This window comes from Melospiza melodia, chromosome 22, assembly GCF_035770615.1.
Source record: "Melospiza melodia melodia isolate bMelMel2 chromosome 22, bMelMel2.pri, whole genome shotgun sequence".
In the NCBI taxonomy this organism is placed as follows: Eukaryota; Metazoa; Chordata; class Aves; order Passeriformes; family Passerellidae; genus Melospiza; species Melospiza melodia.
Window position 1 is genome coordinate 12,725,145 of NC_086215.1, and position 14,990 is coordinate 12,740,134.

Genomic DNA, 14,990 nt, shown 5'->3' on the forward strand with positions numbered 1-14,990 from the left:
TTACTGTAACCTGGCACTTTTACTTCTTACACTTGACCACCATTTCACCTCTGAGACTTGTGATTCCCGTGGGCATAATGACACGATAAAGCAACATTATAATTCTCAGGTATCTGCTGTGTTAGTGCTTGTTCTCTGGGGAGTTCACCTGGAAATGTCTTGGCAAGCATCCCAATTCTTAGTCCAGTTGCTTCATAATAAATGCGTTTGATTCATGCCTGACGCCTTCTGTTTTGAAGATGATGACAGCCTTTGCTGCTGTGTTTTTTGCTATTCTCTTGCCCCTACCACATTTCGCAGAAAAGAAGAGATGGGGGAGGGAGGAGAGCAATGATTTCCTCCCCAAAACCTCCTCTGGGCACTTCAGCTACAGGGAGCTGAGCCTATAGCTGTGTTGGCAGCTGCTTAGCTGTTGCTGCTGCCAAAAATTGCAAGGGCTCAGCCTGCCACGTCTTTGTTTCAGTAGCATTTCCTTCCTCTCTTCCCCATTCAGATGCCAAATACAGCATTTGAGGAAAACATATGATGGTCTGCCAAGGTGGCTGCTCGAAAGTGCTCCCAGTGATAGCATCTCCTGTGGCCATGCTGCCAGGGTGACCCTGGGGGCTGTCATCCTGGGCTCTACCCTGGGCTATAGGCTAGAATAAACTGTTGATGGAGTGTGTTGCAATGGCTCTCTTCTCCCCTTTCCCCACTCCCACTTGCTTTTTTCTTGGAAAAGGCTGGGAAGAGGGAGGCTGTAAGGAAGCAGTTTGTCATGGTGTATTGTCACTGGTATTATTTTCTTTTAAATGTTAAAAAGTGCTTAAATGTGTTCAGTATCACAAAGAAGCCTGGAACTTCAAGGAATTAAAAGACTTTCAGCAACTGTATTGAACTGTATTTTAGGGAAGTGATTGTCCCTTTGTACTGGGCACTGGTGAGGCCCCTCATGGCAAGAGAGACACTGAGGGGCTGGAGTGTGTCCAGGGATGGGAACACAGCTGGGAGAAGGTCTGGAACACCAGGAGCAGCAGAGGGAGCTGGGGGGCTCAGCCTGGAGAAAAGGAGGCCCAGGAGGTACCTTCTGGCTCTGTGCCACAGCATTTCTGTCCCACTGCTGCTCAGGTTCTGGGAGCAGGAGCCTCTAACAAGGCATGAACATAAAAGGAAATTGTCTCTTTTTATCACCTGTCAAAACTGTGAATGTCTTTAAAGCTTTGAATGCTAAACTTACAGTTATTGTAGCCTTCCTCTTTGAAGCATGCTGCTGAGTCTCTGGGACTTTCTCAGCATCTTTAATGTCCCTGTGTGACAACTTCCGTGTGATGCTGGCCAAGCACACCTCAGCACCTTTAATTGGGCTTCAGCCAGTATTATCTGGCAGCATGGCTGAAATGAACTCCTGACAGAGAATTAACTATGAGCACGTAAGTAGCGCTGGCCTTTGGGGAGACAAAGAGTACAGCAAGAATTGTATAAAATCCTGGTCTGTCTGTGAAATTTGTCCACCAGCCACACTAGTGCAGCAAGAGAACCAGTCTTGTGTGCCCAGTGTGAGAAACCCATCATTCTAGAACATCAGAGTTTGTGTCTTCACATCCCGTTTGGAACGTTCTAAAAGCCAAGGAACTGGAAATGGTTTCCACTTGTTGTTGCAGGCTATTGTACTGTCCTAAATCAAATCTCCAGTCCCTCCTCTGTATTTGGATTCTTTTGGTTGCCCCTTTTCCCCTCCTGTAGTGGTGTTCAGCCAGAGCAGTGCTGAGCCAGCAGCGTGGGCTGGGCACACCCCACAGGAGAACCTGCTGCCTTTGTCTCTCCTCACTGCTCTGGTGTCCTCCTGTAGATCTGGAGGCAGCAATAAGTCTTGCTATAACATAGCTCTTGAGCTCTCACCTTGGGTGTATAATTGCTTCTGGGCCATGTATTCCCTGTCTCCTTTGGTGGGAGGAGCTGTGCTAAAAGCCCACTCTGCAATCAGCCGAGGCTTTGGGATTCTTTTGGGCTAATTCTCACCAAATAATGCACGTTCTCATGTTCTGTTAGAAAACTGCACTAAATGTCCTCTTCTGCTTATGCATCCGTCTTCTCATGGCAGAATTTCTTGGTACACAGGAGCAGCATGTGTGATGTTCAGCACAGAGCAGTAGAGGGGTGGCAGGAAGGGCAGCTCTTGTCTGCAAAAAGCAGTAGTGAAAGCACAGTAATGTATTGTCATAAATGAAGTTTTATTACAGCCATGTCAGAATACTATCAAAAGAACAAGTGCTACTGTCTGTTTCCATGGAGATCCTTCCCGTTCCCCGGGGAGCCGAGGAATCCGTGGTGTTGTGCAGCTATGCCAGCTGCAATTAGGCAGGCAGGCTGCAGGAGGAATATCCGTGTGGACAGGCAGCAGGGGCTGCAGCCAGCAGTGCCAGGCACAGGGGCACTGCCCTGGCAGGGCCTTCTGCAGGCACACTCGCTGCCACACACTCACATCTAGTGCTGCACACAAACCGAGCTGGGCTTTGTGTTTGGGGTACGTTAGAGTGTTTAGGATGTGCAGAGCAAGGTGTGGAGGGGGAGGTGAAGGTGAGTGTGTTAATTAGCTCGCTGATGAGGGATAGATGCATGAGCATCATCAGCCCATACCTGCACCGTAACCCTACCTGCTTAATGCTTAGTTTGTGCAGGTACCAGTGTTTGAGAGAAGGGTGCTTTCTTGGCTTGGGGTTCTTCAAGTCAGCTTGTTAATTCAGGCATTCTATAGGTTAGTGCCAGGGAACTTTGATTTGTATGTTTTTTTAAAAAAAATTATCCATTTCGGTGTTGGTTTTTAATTAAGTATTTTTTTATATATATACTTTAACATTGAATCTTGTGGATGTGCTAATTAAATTAAAGCTATCTCTGCTGTGTCAGAGTCTGTGCTGTATCTTGGGTGTGTGTTTGGACAGTGCCTTAGCTTCTTTTATCTAACTAAAATGTTTACATCTATTACGAGGACAGAAGGTGGTGAATTGTTCCTTGCAGAAAATGCTTTAAATTTGCATGTGTTTGTATCAAGCTGTATTTGAATGAAGATGTTGGTACCCTGAAGCACATATTTATATTCCTGTTTACCCCTTGCTACACAACATACATTTCAAGATTTTGAGCAGCCCATTGCAAGTTTGAAGGGATCTTTTTTGTTTTTTAATTTGGTAAAATCCTGCCCAGATTCCTTGGCATTTTCATGGAATATCAGCACCAAGTACTGGAATGCTTTTCCAGGCTGGTAAGGATTCATTTTACTTGTAGTAGCTGAGCTAGGTCCCTTCAAGCTGTGTGGGAAGTACAGTTGGCTGACGAGCAGAAGAATATTAATTTCCTTTCCTACCTCGGGTGCTGTTAAAGCAATTACAGTGAGCAGAAACAGGCCAGAACACTGCTCTGGAATGGTGTGTGCTGCTCTGCTTCTCTGGCTCCCTCAGAGGACATGGCAAGGTTTCCTAGAGGTGCTGCTTCCCTTGGTCTCTGCCCTCCAGGCTTGGATGTGGCATGTGCTGCTTTTCTGTCTGCTGAAGGTGGTACATGAGCCAGCACAGTGATTTGAGAGAGCATTCCTTGTGGAAATCAATCTTGAATCAAATAAAAGAGGATTCTGTCTTGGAAAAGCCGTTCTACTTTCAGCTGCAGAGTTGTGCACCTCCTTTGAATGAGCTTTGGTGTAGATGTGTGGGGAATGTGTGCTCAGTGGGGCTCAGGGGTTTGGTCCCCTCTGTTGCATTTCTTTCAAGATTCAGGTCACTCCTGGGAGATGGGAGGAGTGAGGGTTGAGAGCAGGAACCTTTAAAGCCAAAATCCTTAGGAATACATCATAGTTGTGGGGTGGAAATCTAGCACAGCCTGGAAATGGAGGGGAGGCAGGAGAGCAGAGCTGAACTGGGTTGGCTGTCTCACCTTGTAGCACTGGAGACTGACAGGAACAAAGCAGAAGTTCTCAGGTTGTGTCGTGTCACTAGCTGTGAGTGAGAGGGTGGCAAATGTGGTGATGGTGTAACAGAACCCAGTGGGTGCTAACTGTGAGCATCCATCTGCTGGCCTGACCTGCTGATAGTGGGGCACTGGTTTTGGCTGTGATGTCACAGGCTCTGTTTCTGAAACATGGCTGTATCTGTTTGAAAAAGATTCCTTCCTTCATCAGTAACAATAAATATTATCAGTCTCTATTAACTCATTTCCATCTGCTTGTTCTTGGGTAGGTTTTTTCTGTATTATGATATTTTAGGAGTCCAATTTGTCTTTCTGTGCACATAACCATATAATTACTTCTCTTTTAGCCAAATTGTAAGATATTTGCAAACACCTGTTGCATGTAGGAACGTGATCATTTCCTATTTGGAGAGATCCAGTAACAACAGGTTTTGAGAAACTGTCAATCATGGTTCTTGTAGTTCTGGGTGCAGGCAGGATTCTAAAGTATGTGAATGAATCCTGGACAAATCAGTTCTGACTTTGACACAAACGTGCTCCTGTCGTGTTGGGCTGACTGGATTCTGCTTCCTAATTCTGCTTTTGTCACTGTCTCTTGCAGGGATTTACCTCAGTATGGGCAGAAACAGTGGCAATCCTATTTTGGGCGAACATTTGATGTTTACACCAAACTCTGGAAGTTCCAACAGCAGCACCGGTAAGGAAATGTTGTAGGCAGATGTGTTGTGTGGGTTTGAGTGCAGCTTTAATCTCTGGAATGCCCAGAGCCCCAGCTAAGATTGAGATTTCACTGTGTTGTTCAAGCATGAAGGGAGGGAACAGCAGCTTCCTGCAGTGCTCACAGTCTGTTGAATTAAAATGTTGCAGAGTGTTCGGTGGGACTTTTTTAACAAACCCTTTTGCTCTACCTGAGTGTGTGGTGCTTTAATTTCTTACTGAGGAGGTGATGGATTCTGCAGAGCGGGATCTGGAATGGTGTGAAGTCTCTTGCTGCAGCGTGGGCTCTGATCCTTCACACCTTCCTCTGGCTGCATAGTCTGAATGTTCTCCTGGGAAGTGGTGACCTTTTGTTGTGTGTATTTTGTGCAACACACTTATGTCTGGTTCTGGCAAGTTTATGCAAGATAAATGGCCCTTCTTGTGGGGTGTGTGTGCTGCTGGCTCTGTGGGGCTGCTGCTGGCAATGCTGCACCAGTAATGAAAGCTGAATTTGGCCCTGCAATGGCTCTTTGTCTTGTCTGGTGGGATGTTCTGGGAAATTTGGGAATCCTTTTAATCTTTCTTTTCTCTCTTGCGACATAGACAAGTATTGGACAATCGGTATGGGTTGAAGAGGTGGCAAATTGGGGAAATTGCTTCCAAGATTGGGCAGCTCTATTACCATTATTAGTAAGTAAGCACAGAAGAGGATTCAGTGGACAATGCAGGGTTAGTGGCAGCTGCATGCCAAATGTCTGGATGCTCAGTCAGGAGGAATCAGTGATTGGGCTGGTCATGATGCCTGTTTGTGAATGAGGGCCCTGGGGACTGCATGGGGTGCTGCAGGGAAGGGCTCCTGTGAGCCTGGTGCCACTGCTACTGCCCAAGGACTTCTCTCCTGCCTCCAAAGGGTCTTCCACATGTGCTGCATTGGAATGTTGTGATTTGCAAGTTTGGGAGCTTAATGTTCCTTTACACTGTTGAGTGACCCCAGCACCCGTACGTGTGGTGCAGGATGGGCTGCTCTGATTGATATCTGAAATGGGATCCAAGCTCTGACACATCCCACAGTGAGTCTGGCTCTCCTGGGCTGGCCCTTGAGGAGGGAGCTGTGCAGGGAGGCACAGGCTGGCTGAGGGGCAGGAAGGGAGGTTTGCTGTGGCTTTCTTTGCTGTGAGGCAGTGAGCTGATGGCCCTGTTCCCCGCAGCCTGCGCACCTCAGAGACCAGCTATCTCAACGAGGCGTTCTCCTTCTACTCAGCCATCAGGCAGAGGTCCTACTACTCCCAAGTCAACAAAGAAGACAGGTATGTCTGAATGGAAGCCCTTGTTTTTTCAAGAGAGGTGTGTGGAAGCAGCAAGGAGCTATAAACTGTAGGAGCATAACTAGGATAAAATCCATGTTGTTGAAGGAAGTTTCTTTTAATCCTTCTGCCACTATTGAAAAATTCAGGATAAATAAGAGCTTTGCTGTATGACTGGAAGATTACTTTGTTACCTGGTCCTAGAGAGAAGGCTATTAGCCCCAAAATTTTTTAATTTTAAATCCTGAGTAGTACCAGTGCTGGGAGCTAGAATGCTGTGGGTGGAAGATGGGTCAGCTGGGCTGGAGCAGAGGAATCTCATCAGGCCTTTCAGGGGAGCAGCAGCTCATGCTGCAGTACAGTGAGGTTTGAACAGCCAGCCATGATATCTGACTCCCATGTTCCTGTCAAGTAAGGAGGCTCTTGGTATCTTAAATTATTTTTTATGTCCCTGTACTCAATTTTAACTAAACCTCCAGGCAGCCAGGTGGCTATTCATCACCACATGAGTTCAGACAGAACTCTTAATCTGCAACTGTTCAGCCCTGCTGTGGTCTTAAACTCCTCCTCTCCCTTACCCCTGCTACCTGCCTCTGTTCTATTTTAATCTCAGTTTTGGCTGTGATGTTTTTGTTGTTGTGTCTAGGCCTGAACTAGTGGTTAAGAAGTTGCGTTACTATGCAAGGTTCATAGTGGTTTGTCTCCTGCTCAACAAGATGGATGTTGTAAAGGACCTTGTGAAGGTATGCTGGAATCAGGACAAAGGTGCTGAGGGGTGGGAGGCTGCTGATCTTTGCTTCTCTAGTCTGTCTGACATCCAACACAGGGAATACCTTCTGTCATTCAGACATTTAATAATGACACTTCAGGATCAAGCGATTAGGTTGCATTGTTTAAATGAACAGCAAGTAAAAATGTTCCAGAAGCTGCAGCCCAGACAGGGAGGTGCCCTGGAAGTGCAGCAGAGGAGCAGCAGGCTGCTCCCCACAGCATATGCTTCCCAGCCCTGTGACAACCTCGCTTCAAGCAGTTCCTGGGCCTGACAGCTTTGTGTAGGTTGCATTGCTGTGTGTGTCACAGCTCCCCTGAACTGCAGGCTTCGCTTAGCACAGCTAAACCAGCCACACCATCCCCTTCCTCAAGGTATTTAAAGTTACTTGCAGGCTGAAGTCTGAGTCCCTGGTATCCATAGCGTATGGTAATAACCGGTGACATAGCTGTGAGTGGGATAATTATACTTAACTCCAGATATTCTTTGCATTTGGACCTACATAAAAGATAATTTGCATTGCCAGAACTCAGTGTAGCATTGGCATTCTGTCTGCTGAACGAGCGCGTTTTGGCTGGCATGTTAGTCAGGGGTGTGCTGCATATGTTCTCAAGGAATTTATTTATTTATTATTCTTAAAGGCCAGCACAGCTAACCAAATATAAGGTTACTGACTGCCTGGTAAAGTCTGGTTTTAGGAGTGACTGTGTCTATCTCTGAACTGTTTACCTCAGGAGCTGTCAGATGAAATTGAAGACTACACGCATCGTTTCAATACTGAAGATCAGGTGGAGTGGAACCTGGTTCTTCAGGAAGTGGCAGCATTTATTGAGGTGAGAATAGCATCCCCTCTAGTTGTTTCAGAGTTTCTGTCTTGTTGATGGAAGTGTTGTGTATCACCACATTTGTGAGGGAAGCAGGTGTGCCAGTGCAGGGGCAGTATGCCTGTCCCATGAATCACTGACAAGTGTTCATAGGAATATTTAAATATTGCCAGAATGGGTGGCACCATTATCATTAACTCTCCTAGCTATTCTTTTCTACAAAGGGAAAGCAAGCTAAAATAGGCAAACTAAAATTATTATGACTGTAGGAATATGTAGTTTATTCTGCATGAATTTGTAAGGCTGTTGATGACATTTGACTCCTCAGATACAGCGAAGCTGAAGCAGAGTCCATGTCATTGGAGGCAGTATGCTTTTCTCACTGCTGTACCTTCATGTGCTTATCCCATGTATTTCTTGCAGTCCCTAAGAACCTTGCTTTTCCAGCTGGGAAGGCTTTACTCTCTAGCCTGCCTACAAATATACAAATACATGTGTGGCAAAGTAATTTAAAAAATCTGCCTCATTTGTGAGATGTTTATTGTAAGTGCCGAGACCTGCGGACTTCTCTCTGACTGCAAATCTGTATGCTTTCCTGAATTCTTGATTTATTCTGGTTGCTTTTTTTAGGCAGACCCTGTCATGGTTTTAAATGATGACAACACCATTGTAATCACCTCTAACAGGCTTTCTGAGACGGGAGCTCCGTTGCTGGAGCAGGGGATGATAGTGGGACAGCTTGCTCTTGCAGATGCGCTCATTATTGGGAACTGCAACAACCAGGTAAAGGAAATTCTGGGCACCTGGCTTTTCATCTTTGGAGTCCCCCCTGTGACATCCCTTCTGATCATACAACAGAGATTCCAACAGAGGAGAACACTGAAATATTTTATTGTGATGGTTGCAGTGGTAGCAAGAGGAAGAGGGTTCACAGAAATAAGACCTAAAAATGAAATGTTAGATATTAGATCTGTGGTACTGACCTCTTATTGTTTATATTCAAATTGTCAGTTAAGTAGACACAATTGATTTTCATATACTGGATTATTTGTAACAACATTCATGCATGGGAGACCTCTAAGATACCTCTAGAAAAAGCTTGACTTGAGCTTTCATATGACTCACTCCAGCTTGTTGCAACTTCAGTGGCAACAGGAAGAGGTTTTCAAAAGACATTCTAGGTTCTGTTTTTAGATGATAATGATAGTGAAGTTGTACAAATTTCTTGGCTTCTCTCTGAGCTCTTTTCAGGTAAGCAAGGGAGTTATTTTTAAACTACAGCTTCATCTGTCTTTGTCAGATTTTGTCTGAATTCATAGTACATAGCTATTTCAGCACTTGATTAGTCCACATCCCAGAGAAGCTTGTAAGTTGGAAGCAGGGGTCTGCAGTGCAGTGGTAGATCAGTAACAAATAGACTTTGTCTTCTGTGAGCTCTTGTAGAAGTCATTCACAGCTCTTCAGAGATTCAAAGATGACACTGACAGATCCTGAGAGAGAATGGCCTCTCTGGTGTGCAGTGGAGTCTCTCAGCTGCATAATTCCAGAGCAACTCTGTTTAATGTGTATCTGGCAGAATAAACTGTGTGCCTCTCCTGCAGGTCAAGTTCAGTGAACTGACAATCGACATGTTCCGGATGCTGCAGGCTCTGGAGAGGGAACCCATGAACTTGGCATCTCAAATGAACAAACCCGGAATGCAGGTCAGTTCCACTTCAAACAAACCTGGCAGCACATCTTAACTGGGTGTTTTGTTGGTTGATTGCTTTTAAGTAGTCTACTCCTTCAGTATTGCCACTGTGCAGAGCAGGTTAGTAAAGGTGGTGTAACTTCCACTAGAAATTAGTGAAGAGTAGCTCAAACCCATGGATTCATCAGATTACTGAGTCATCTGAAAGTTAATGTCCCCTTCAGAGAAAGTATCAAGTCTGCTATCTGGGGCCAAAAGAAAATGTGGAGATTTTTCATTTATTTAATTGAGATGAAGTGTGAATTTTGTCACTCATTTCTTCGGTGATACTTGAGACACTAAGAAGGATTTAGTTCACAAGTTTCACTGAGGGATAATACAAAGTTCTAGTTTGAATACTGTGCATCCTGCTTTACTATGTAGTAGGAAATGCAGGATGGGCAGACCATTTGTGTGGGTAGTGTGTTGGAACATTCTAATAGATAGAAATTTAGAGGGTTATGAGACTGCTTTGATAATATCTGGTTGTTGGGGTTTTATGAGTAGTATTTTGTTTCTTTCTGTTAACAGGAGTCAACAGAGAAACCAGCCAGGCGGGAAAACCCCCATAAATACCTACTTTATAAACCAACTTTTAGCCAGCTATATACATTTTTAGCAGCATCATTTAAGGTATGTGAAATCACTGAATTTATTTGTAATAAAAAATATTCAGGAGTGTTTGTGACACTGAATGAAATGTGGATCTCCACTGATCTGGAGAATAGAAAAATCTTTAGAGTATTCTTTCATTTCATATCATGCCAAGCACAAACCAAAATGGGGGAGGTGTATCAGGAGATTGCTGCTCTCGAGCACTGTACAGCTACTGAATCTCCAGTCCTGTATCCCACTCAAACTGTAAACAAAGCTTCCCTTGTGCATTGTTTGGGAGTTGGGCTCTGCGTGGATCTTGGCAGCTTTTGGGTTCCATATCTTGGAGAGCCTCAGATCTGCATAGATAGTGAAGGAGTCTGTGTGGAGCAGATGCTTTGTCAGTGCTGCTGGAGCTCTGATACCAGCCTCGAGGTTTGTGTGGAGACAAGTTCAGACATTTCATCAGTGACACTTTTGGTCTGTTGGAAGGGGTGTCTGTGCTGGGGCAGGGCCAGTCCATGCACCAAGAACAGAGTGGAGGGGAGCCAGAAGCAGGAGCAGCACAATTGTAATGACAGTGTGTTTATGGAGGTGATGATTGAGTACTAAAATAAACTTGTACCTTTCTCCCCTGGCCCTGGTCCCCTGTTTGCATTGCAGGAGCTGCCTGCCAACAGCGTGCTGCTGATTTACCTGTCTGCCACGGGCGTGTTCCCATCAGGTCGTTCGGATAGTGAAGGTACAATAAAGGAATGCTCCCTGTCATGAACAGGGCTTGAATTCTCCTGATGTTCCAGGACAAGTGACCAAGAAAGATGTCACAAAGCTCCTTTAAAAAGACAAGTCAATTCGATTCTCCTGTCTGCTTAGTAAGATAGCCTTTATTTTCCACAAATAATAATACAATCTTTGTGTTTTAATTAGTGTGCATTAGCCTGAGAACTTTTCAAAGGACGCATCCAGTTTTTGATGCATCTGAAGTATTAAAAGCCTCCCAATTTTGAAGACCACGTGGCTCAGTTGATGCATCAGCACAAAGTTCATAAAATGGCTCCATGGCACTCTGATCTTTCCAATGCCCAGCACAGGAGAACGTGTGGCCAGGACGTGGGTGGTGGAAGGACTCAAGCAGCTGTAGGGACTGGTCTATTTGCACGCTCATTAACCTGACAATTCAAGCCCTTCTCATGATTTTTAACAATTCCCCTCACCTCACCCTCCTGTTCTTTTCAATCTAGCAGAATATTTGGATGCAGCTGCAATATAAAAGCTGAAAACTGGTTGGCTGAAGAAAACACGGTCCAAAGATCTGTTTATATAATTCCAGAAAAAAATCAAAATAATTTTTTAACATCCTAAATATTATAAAAAACCTCATCTGTTTGAGACTTGCATTCCTTTATAAGATGCATGCTTTGTCCACCCCTGTGCATGATTTATAGAGCTCTCAAAATGTTGAAAGAAAAAGGAAAATCCCTGTCAGCTTTGGACAGCGGCAGTGATTTTTTAAAAATGCTTTTAACATTTTACTTCTTGCTGCAGCTTGGTGATAGGTCCTAACTGCAGTGTGTCCTCTGAGGCCTGTGGTGTGTGCCCCTCTCTGCATGTGTTGTTTCAGCTTAAGAGCTTGTGGCAGAGGCATCCAGGCTCAGCCAGCTGAGGAGCTGCACCCAGCGTGCAGCCTCACCACGGAACCCATCACAGCTGCATTCCTTTAATAAGGTGGTGTGGCCTGCACACAGTTCTGCCTTATTAAAGGGGAGAGCAGCTGCAAGTTGCACTGTGCATTGCCTGCAGGCTGTGTGTTTGGCAGACCATGTGAGGTGTTTGTAACAGTGCTAAATTAATGTTTGTCCTGTTCCTGATTTTGTGTCCCCAAAGCTTCCCTTAAATGGAAAGGCGCCTTGTATCCAAACCTGAAAAAATTGCATTTGGTGGCCAAATATGGGTCAGCCAAGTCTGCACATGTATGACAGAATGAGGAAACCCTAATATTTTATTTTGCTAAAGTTAGTGACATTTCATTCCCATACCAATGGCAGAAATATTTCTTGGTATCTTGTGGGATTTGATATTTTTTTATAGCCATTGCTTTTGTGTTTGCTCTCCATCAGACATTCAGGGGGTAGCTCAGTTTTGCAAATTTAACAGAATATTCAGCTTACAGTAGGAACACATGTCCAGGGCGTGTGTATGTGAAAATTGTGAATTCTGACTTTGAAATCTTGAAATACCTTTGATACAGATTTGAAATCTGGTTAAAGCTGTTTTGTCCCTTTGTCATTCTCTGAGTTCTCTCTTCTCCCCTTTGCAGTATTAGAACTGCAAATGATATTAGTATTTCTAGTCTTTTTGATTAATTTAACCTTATTTTTTGATCAAATTGTGAATCTGGAAACTCATGCAGTAATTCTGCAAAGGTATTGATTTTCCTGTATCAGCCATGTAATGGGTTTTAATCTTTTATCTCTATGGTGTAACAAGAGCCAATATTGGGATAATTTGCATTAATTTATGGGTGAATAGTGAATAATTAAATTACAAGTTATGAAATTGCATTCCTTGCTTCTCTTTGATAGATGCTGAAATTTCTAAAAAAGCATGAAAAGGAATATGCAGTTAGGGAAGTCTCCACATTCCTCTCTCCCCTCCTTACAGCTGCAGCAGTTCAGATTCCCGTAGTGTTCTGGGGTTTGTTGTTGCTTCCTCCCTGTCCTGTAGCCGGCAGATGTCCAGCAGGGTGAGTTGCCCCTGCTGATTTGAGCTCCCTTTCCCCGGGCAGGTCCCTACGATTTCGGGGGAGTGCTGACCAACAGCAACCGCGACATCATCAACGGGGACGCCCTGCACAAGCGCAACCAGGCCTACAAGGAGATGCACTGGTGAGTGTGCTGCAGCCTGCGAAGCCACAGCAGCTTGTCTGCAACAGGGAAAAATGCATCAGCACCTCTGGAGTTCAGACTCCTCGGTGCGGGACATCGTAGTAAGGATTGGCTTGAACACTCAGAAGTGAATGAGCAGCTTTAAATGATCATTGAAACAATTCAGCCTTACTTATGTAAGCTGGTATGAGTTCTTAATTACTGACAAACTTCAGATCAGTGGTGAATGACTTCTGAAGAAGTTAACCCTCTCTTGAACTAATGAGAAGTCCCACAGCCCGTATTATAGACAAATATAGACAATAGTGCAGCTGCTGTCTGAGGATGAATCTGGGGACTGCAGCATGGGAAATCTGTCTGCTTTTTATCTGGCTCTGGGCAGCTCTGTGGCTGAGACCCTTGTGCAGTGTCAGCTGTGCAGCTGTTGTGGTGCTCTGAGGGGTCCCTTTCCTTTGCAGCCTTCACCCTGGAGATCTGTACCCTTTCACCAGAAAGCCCCTGTTCATCATCGTGGATTCTTCCAACAGCGTCGCCTACAAGGTAAGGCCCTTGGAGGCTGTTCCCCCTGTGGTAGGATACAGTGCCAACCCCTAGTTAGCTTACACTTTTAACAGGCTATTTTTTTAAACAGTTTGTATTCAGTCTTTCTTTTCTTTTGAGGTTGTGCATGCTAGTCAGGATCTGACCCTATGAATAGGAACAAGAAGGAGAAGCACATGAACAGCCGCTCATTGGAAAATAATAAATCCTCCTGGAGGGAAAAAAGGTTCAAGATTTCCAAGGTCTCTGGTGGGAGGTTTACTTTTGTTTTATACCAAAGACAAATCTCGGTGTGTGTGCATGGGGGAGGGAGATAACTAATGTGCTTTTCTTTTTTCCAGTCATCCAACATTCAGTTGCTTTTAAGCAACAGAAAGGAGTCAAAGCATTGAGCCTGATCTTAAAAAACACGGGGTGTCTGTGTCTGAAAACTGTCTGAACCAAGGAAGTAACAAGCCTCAAATTAGCATCCAGTGTTACTGTAGAGTGGTGTTTGCTTGGACACTGAGCCTCCTTCCTAGGGTCTCTGGACTTACAGTAGAATTGCTCCATGCCAAATCACCTCTGGGAATCTGCAGTTCGGGTAATGCAGAAGCAGGCATTGCACTCGTGGTGGCCAGTTGAATCTGGAGAGCATTACACATGTATTTCATTCATGAATGGGGTAATAAGAATGTGCTATATCTGGGGAAAAGTGCCACTTCTTCTGTGTGCCTTTTTATAGCTCCATTATGTGCAGGGAGGGAGGGAACATCCACAGCTGCCTTTCGGAGGAGGAACAGGGACGTCTAGTGGCCAGAGAAGCTTGTGCCTTGCTCAGTGTCCACAGGCTGTGCTGTTTGCTTTGAAGGCATGTGCTGGCCAAGGAGAGGTACTAAATCAGTGGTCAGGGTGAGTCAGGGTAGTTCTGAATTGAGCCAGGGAACTCCTGCCTGACAGCCAGATAATGATCTGACCTCTCTGTTGGCTCTTTGGTTTGTTGTAGTGTAAATGTATCTCAGAGGGCTTTTTAAACACCACTTTATTTAAATTCACTGCACTGGTTTCAGAACAAATCTGCTTTTTTCCTGCATTCCCTTCCCCATTTAAATGGAGGGAAACACAATTAGAGTGATTTACTTGTCTTTCTGAGAAAGTGAGCGTTTGGAAGGGATTTATTTCCCTATGCTCTTTCCTGGCATTCATTCCAGTATAACATCAGGAGGATTGGTTTTCTTTCAGGGATAAAAGGTATGGCTTGTTGGTTTCTTGGTTTGGTTTTGGTTTTTGTACCACCTTCCTCTCTTAATAGAGTTAGAAGATGTCAAATGGATCAGCTCTGTAAGAGAGCAAAGGATTCCAGCTCTGGACAGATTGGGGTTCTGTGTAAAGCTTAGAGCAATGAACCTGTTTGGGGCAATGGATTTCCACACGTAGATTTGTAGGTCTTGTGAGAATAATGCCAAATGTTCACAGTAGAATTTGCTTTTTGTATTGCATTTAAATTTCATAATTCCGTTTTCTTTGTTTTTTGGGTGCACAGTAAGCAACTCTGTAACCTCCATTGAGTTTCTTTTCATTGTTCTGCAGTGAGCTGGCAGGGGTGTAAAACCCAGCAGTCTGTTCAGCACAGCTGGTGGAGAGCATCCAGCTCTGTCTGTGTGGAAGGAGCACAGAAATGTGAGCTTGGGAAGTATTTCAGGGCAGGATTATAGAAGTGGCTGCTAG

At 44.7% G+C, this 14,990-nt stretch overlaps 1 protein-coding gene across 12 annotated transcripts in view; it reads left to right on the forward strand.

Moving 5' to 3' along the window:
- SCAI (suppressor of cancer cell invasion) overlaps positions 1 to 14,990 on the forward strand; it is a 37,388-nt gene that overhangs the window by 12,839 nt on the left and 9,559 nt on the right. For all 12 annotated transcript variants that reach the window (XR_010030346.1, XM_063174730.1, XM_063174729.1 and 9 more), the window contains 11 exons: positions 4,541 to 4,636; positions 5,242 to 5,328; positions 5,847 to 5,945; positions 6,589 to 6,685; positions 7,446 to 7,544; positions 8,166 to 8,318; positions 9,137 to 9,238; positions 9,796 to 9,897; positions 10,522 to 10,600; positions 12,644 to 12,743; positions 13,202 to 13,283. Coding sequence is in view for 11 of the 12 variants with exons in the window: in XM_063174730.1 (XP_063030800.1) it covers positions 4,541 to 4,636; positions 5,242 to 5,328; positions 5,847 to 5,945; positions 6,589 to 6,685; positions 7,446 to 7,544; positions 8,166 to 8,318; positions 9,137 to 9,238; positions 9,796 to 9,897; positions 10,522 to 10,600; positions 12,644 to 12,743; positions 13,202 to 13,283 (1,096 nt within the window). In the remaining variant the exon portion in view is untranslated. The remainder of the gene's footprint in view (positions 1 to 4,540; positions 4,637 to 5,241; positions 5,329 to 5,846; positions 5,946 to 6,588; positions 6,686 to 7,445; positions 7,545 to 8,165; positions 8,319 to 9,136; positions 9,239 to 9,795; positions 9,898 to 10,521; positions 10,601 to 12,643; positions 12,744 to 13,201; positions 13,284 to 14,990) is intronic.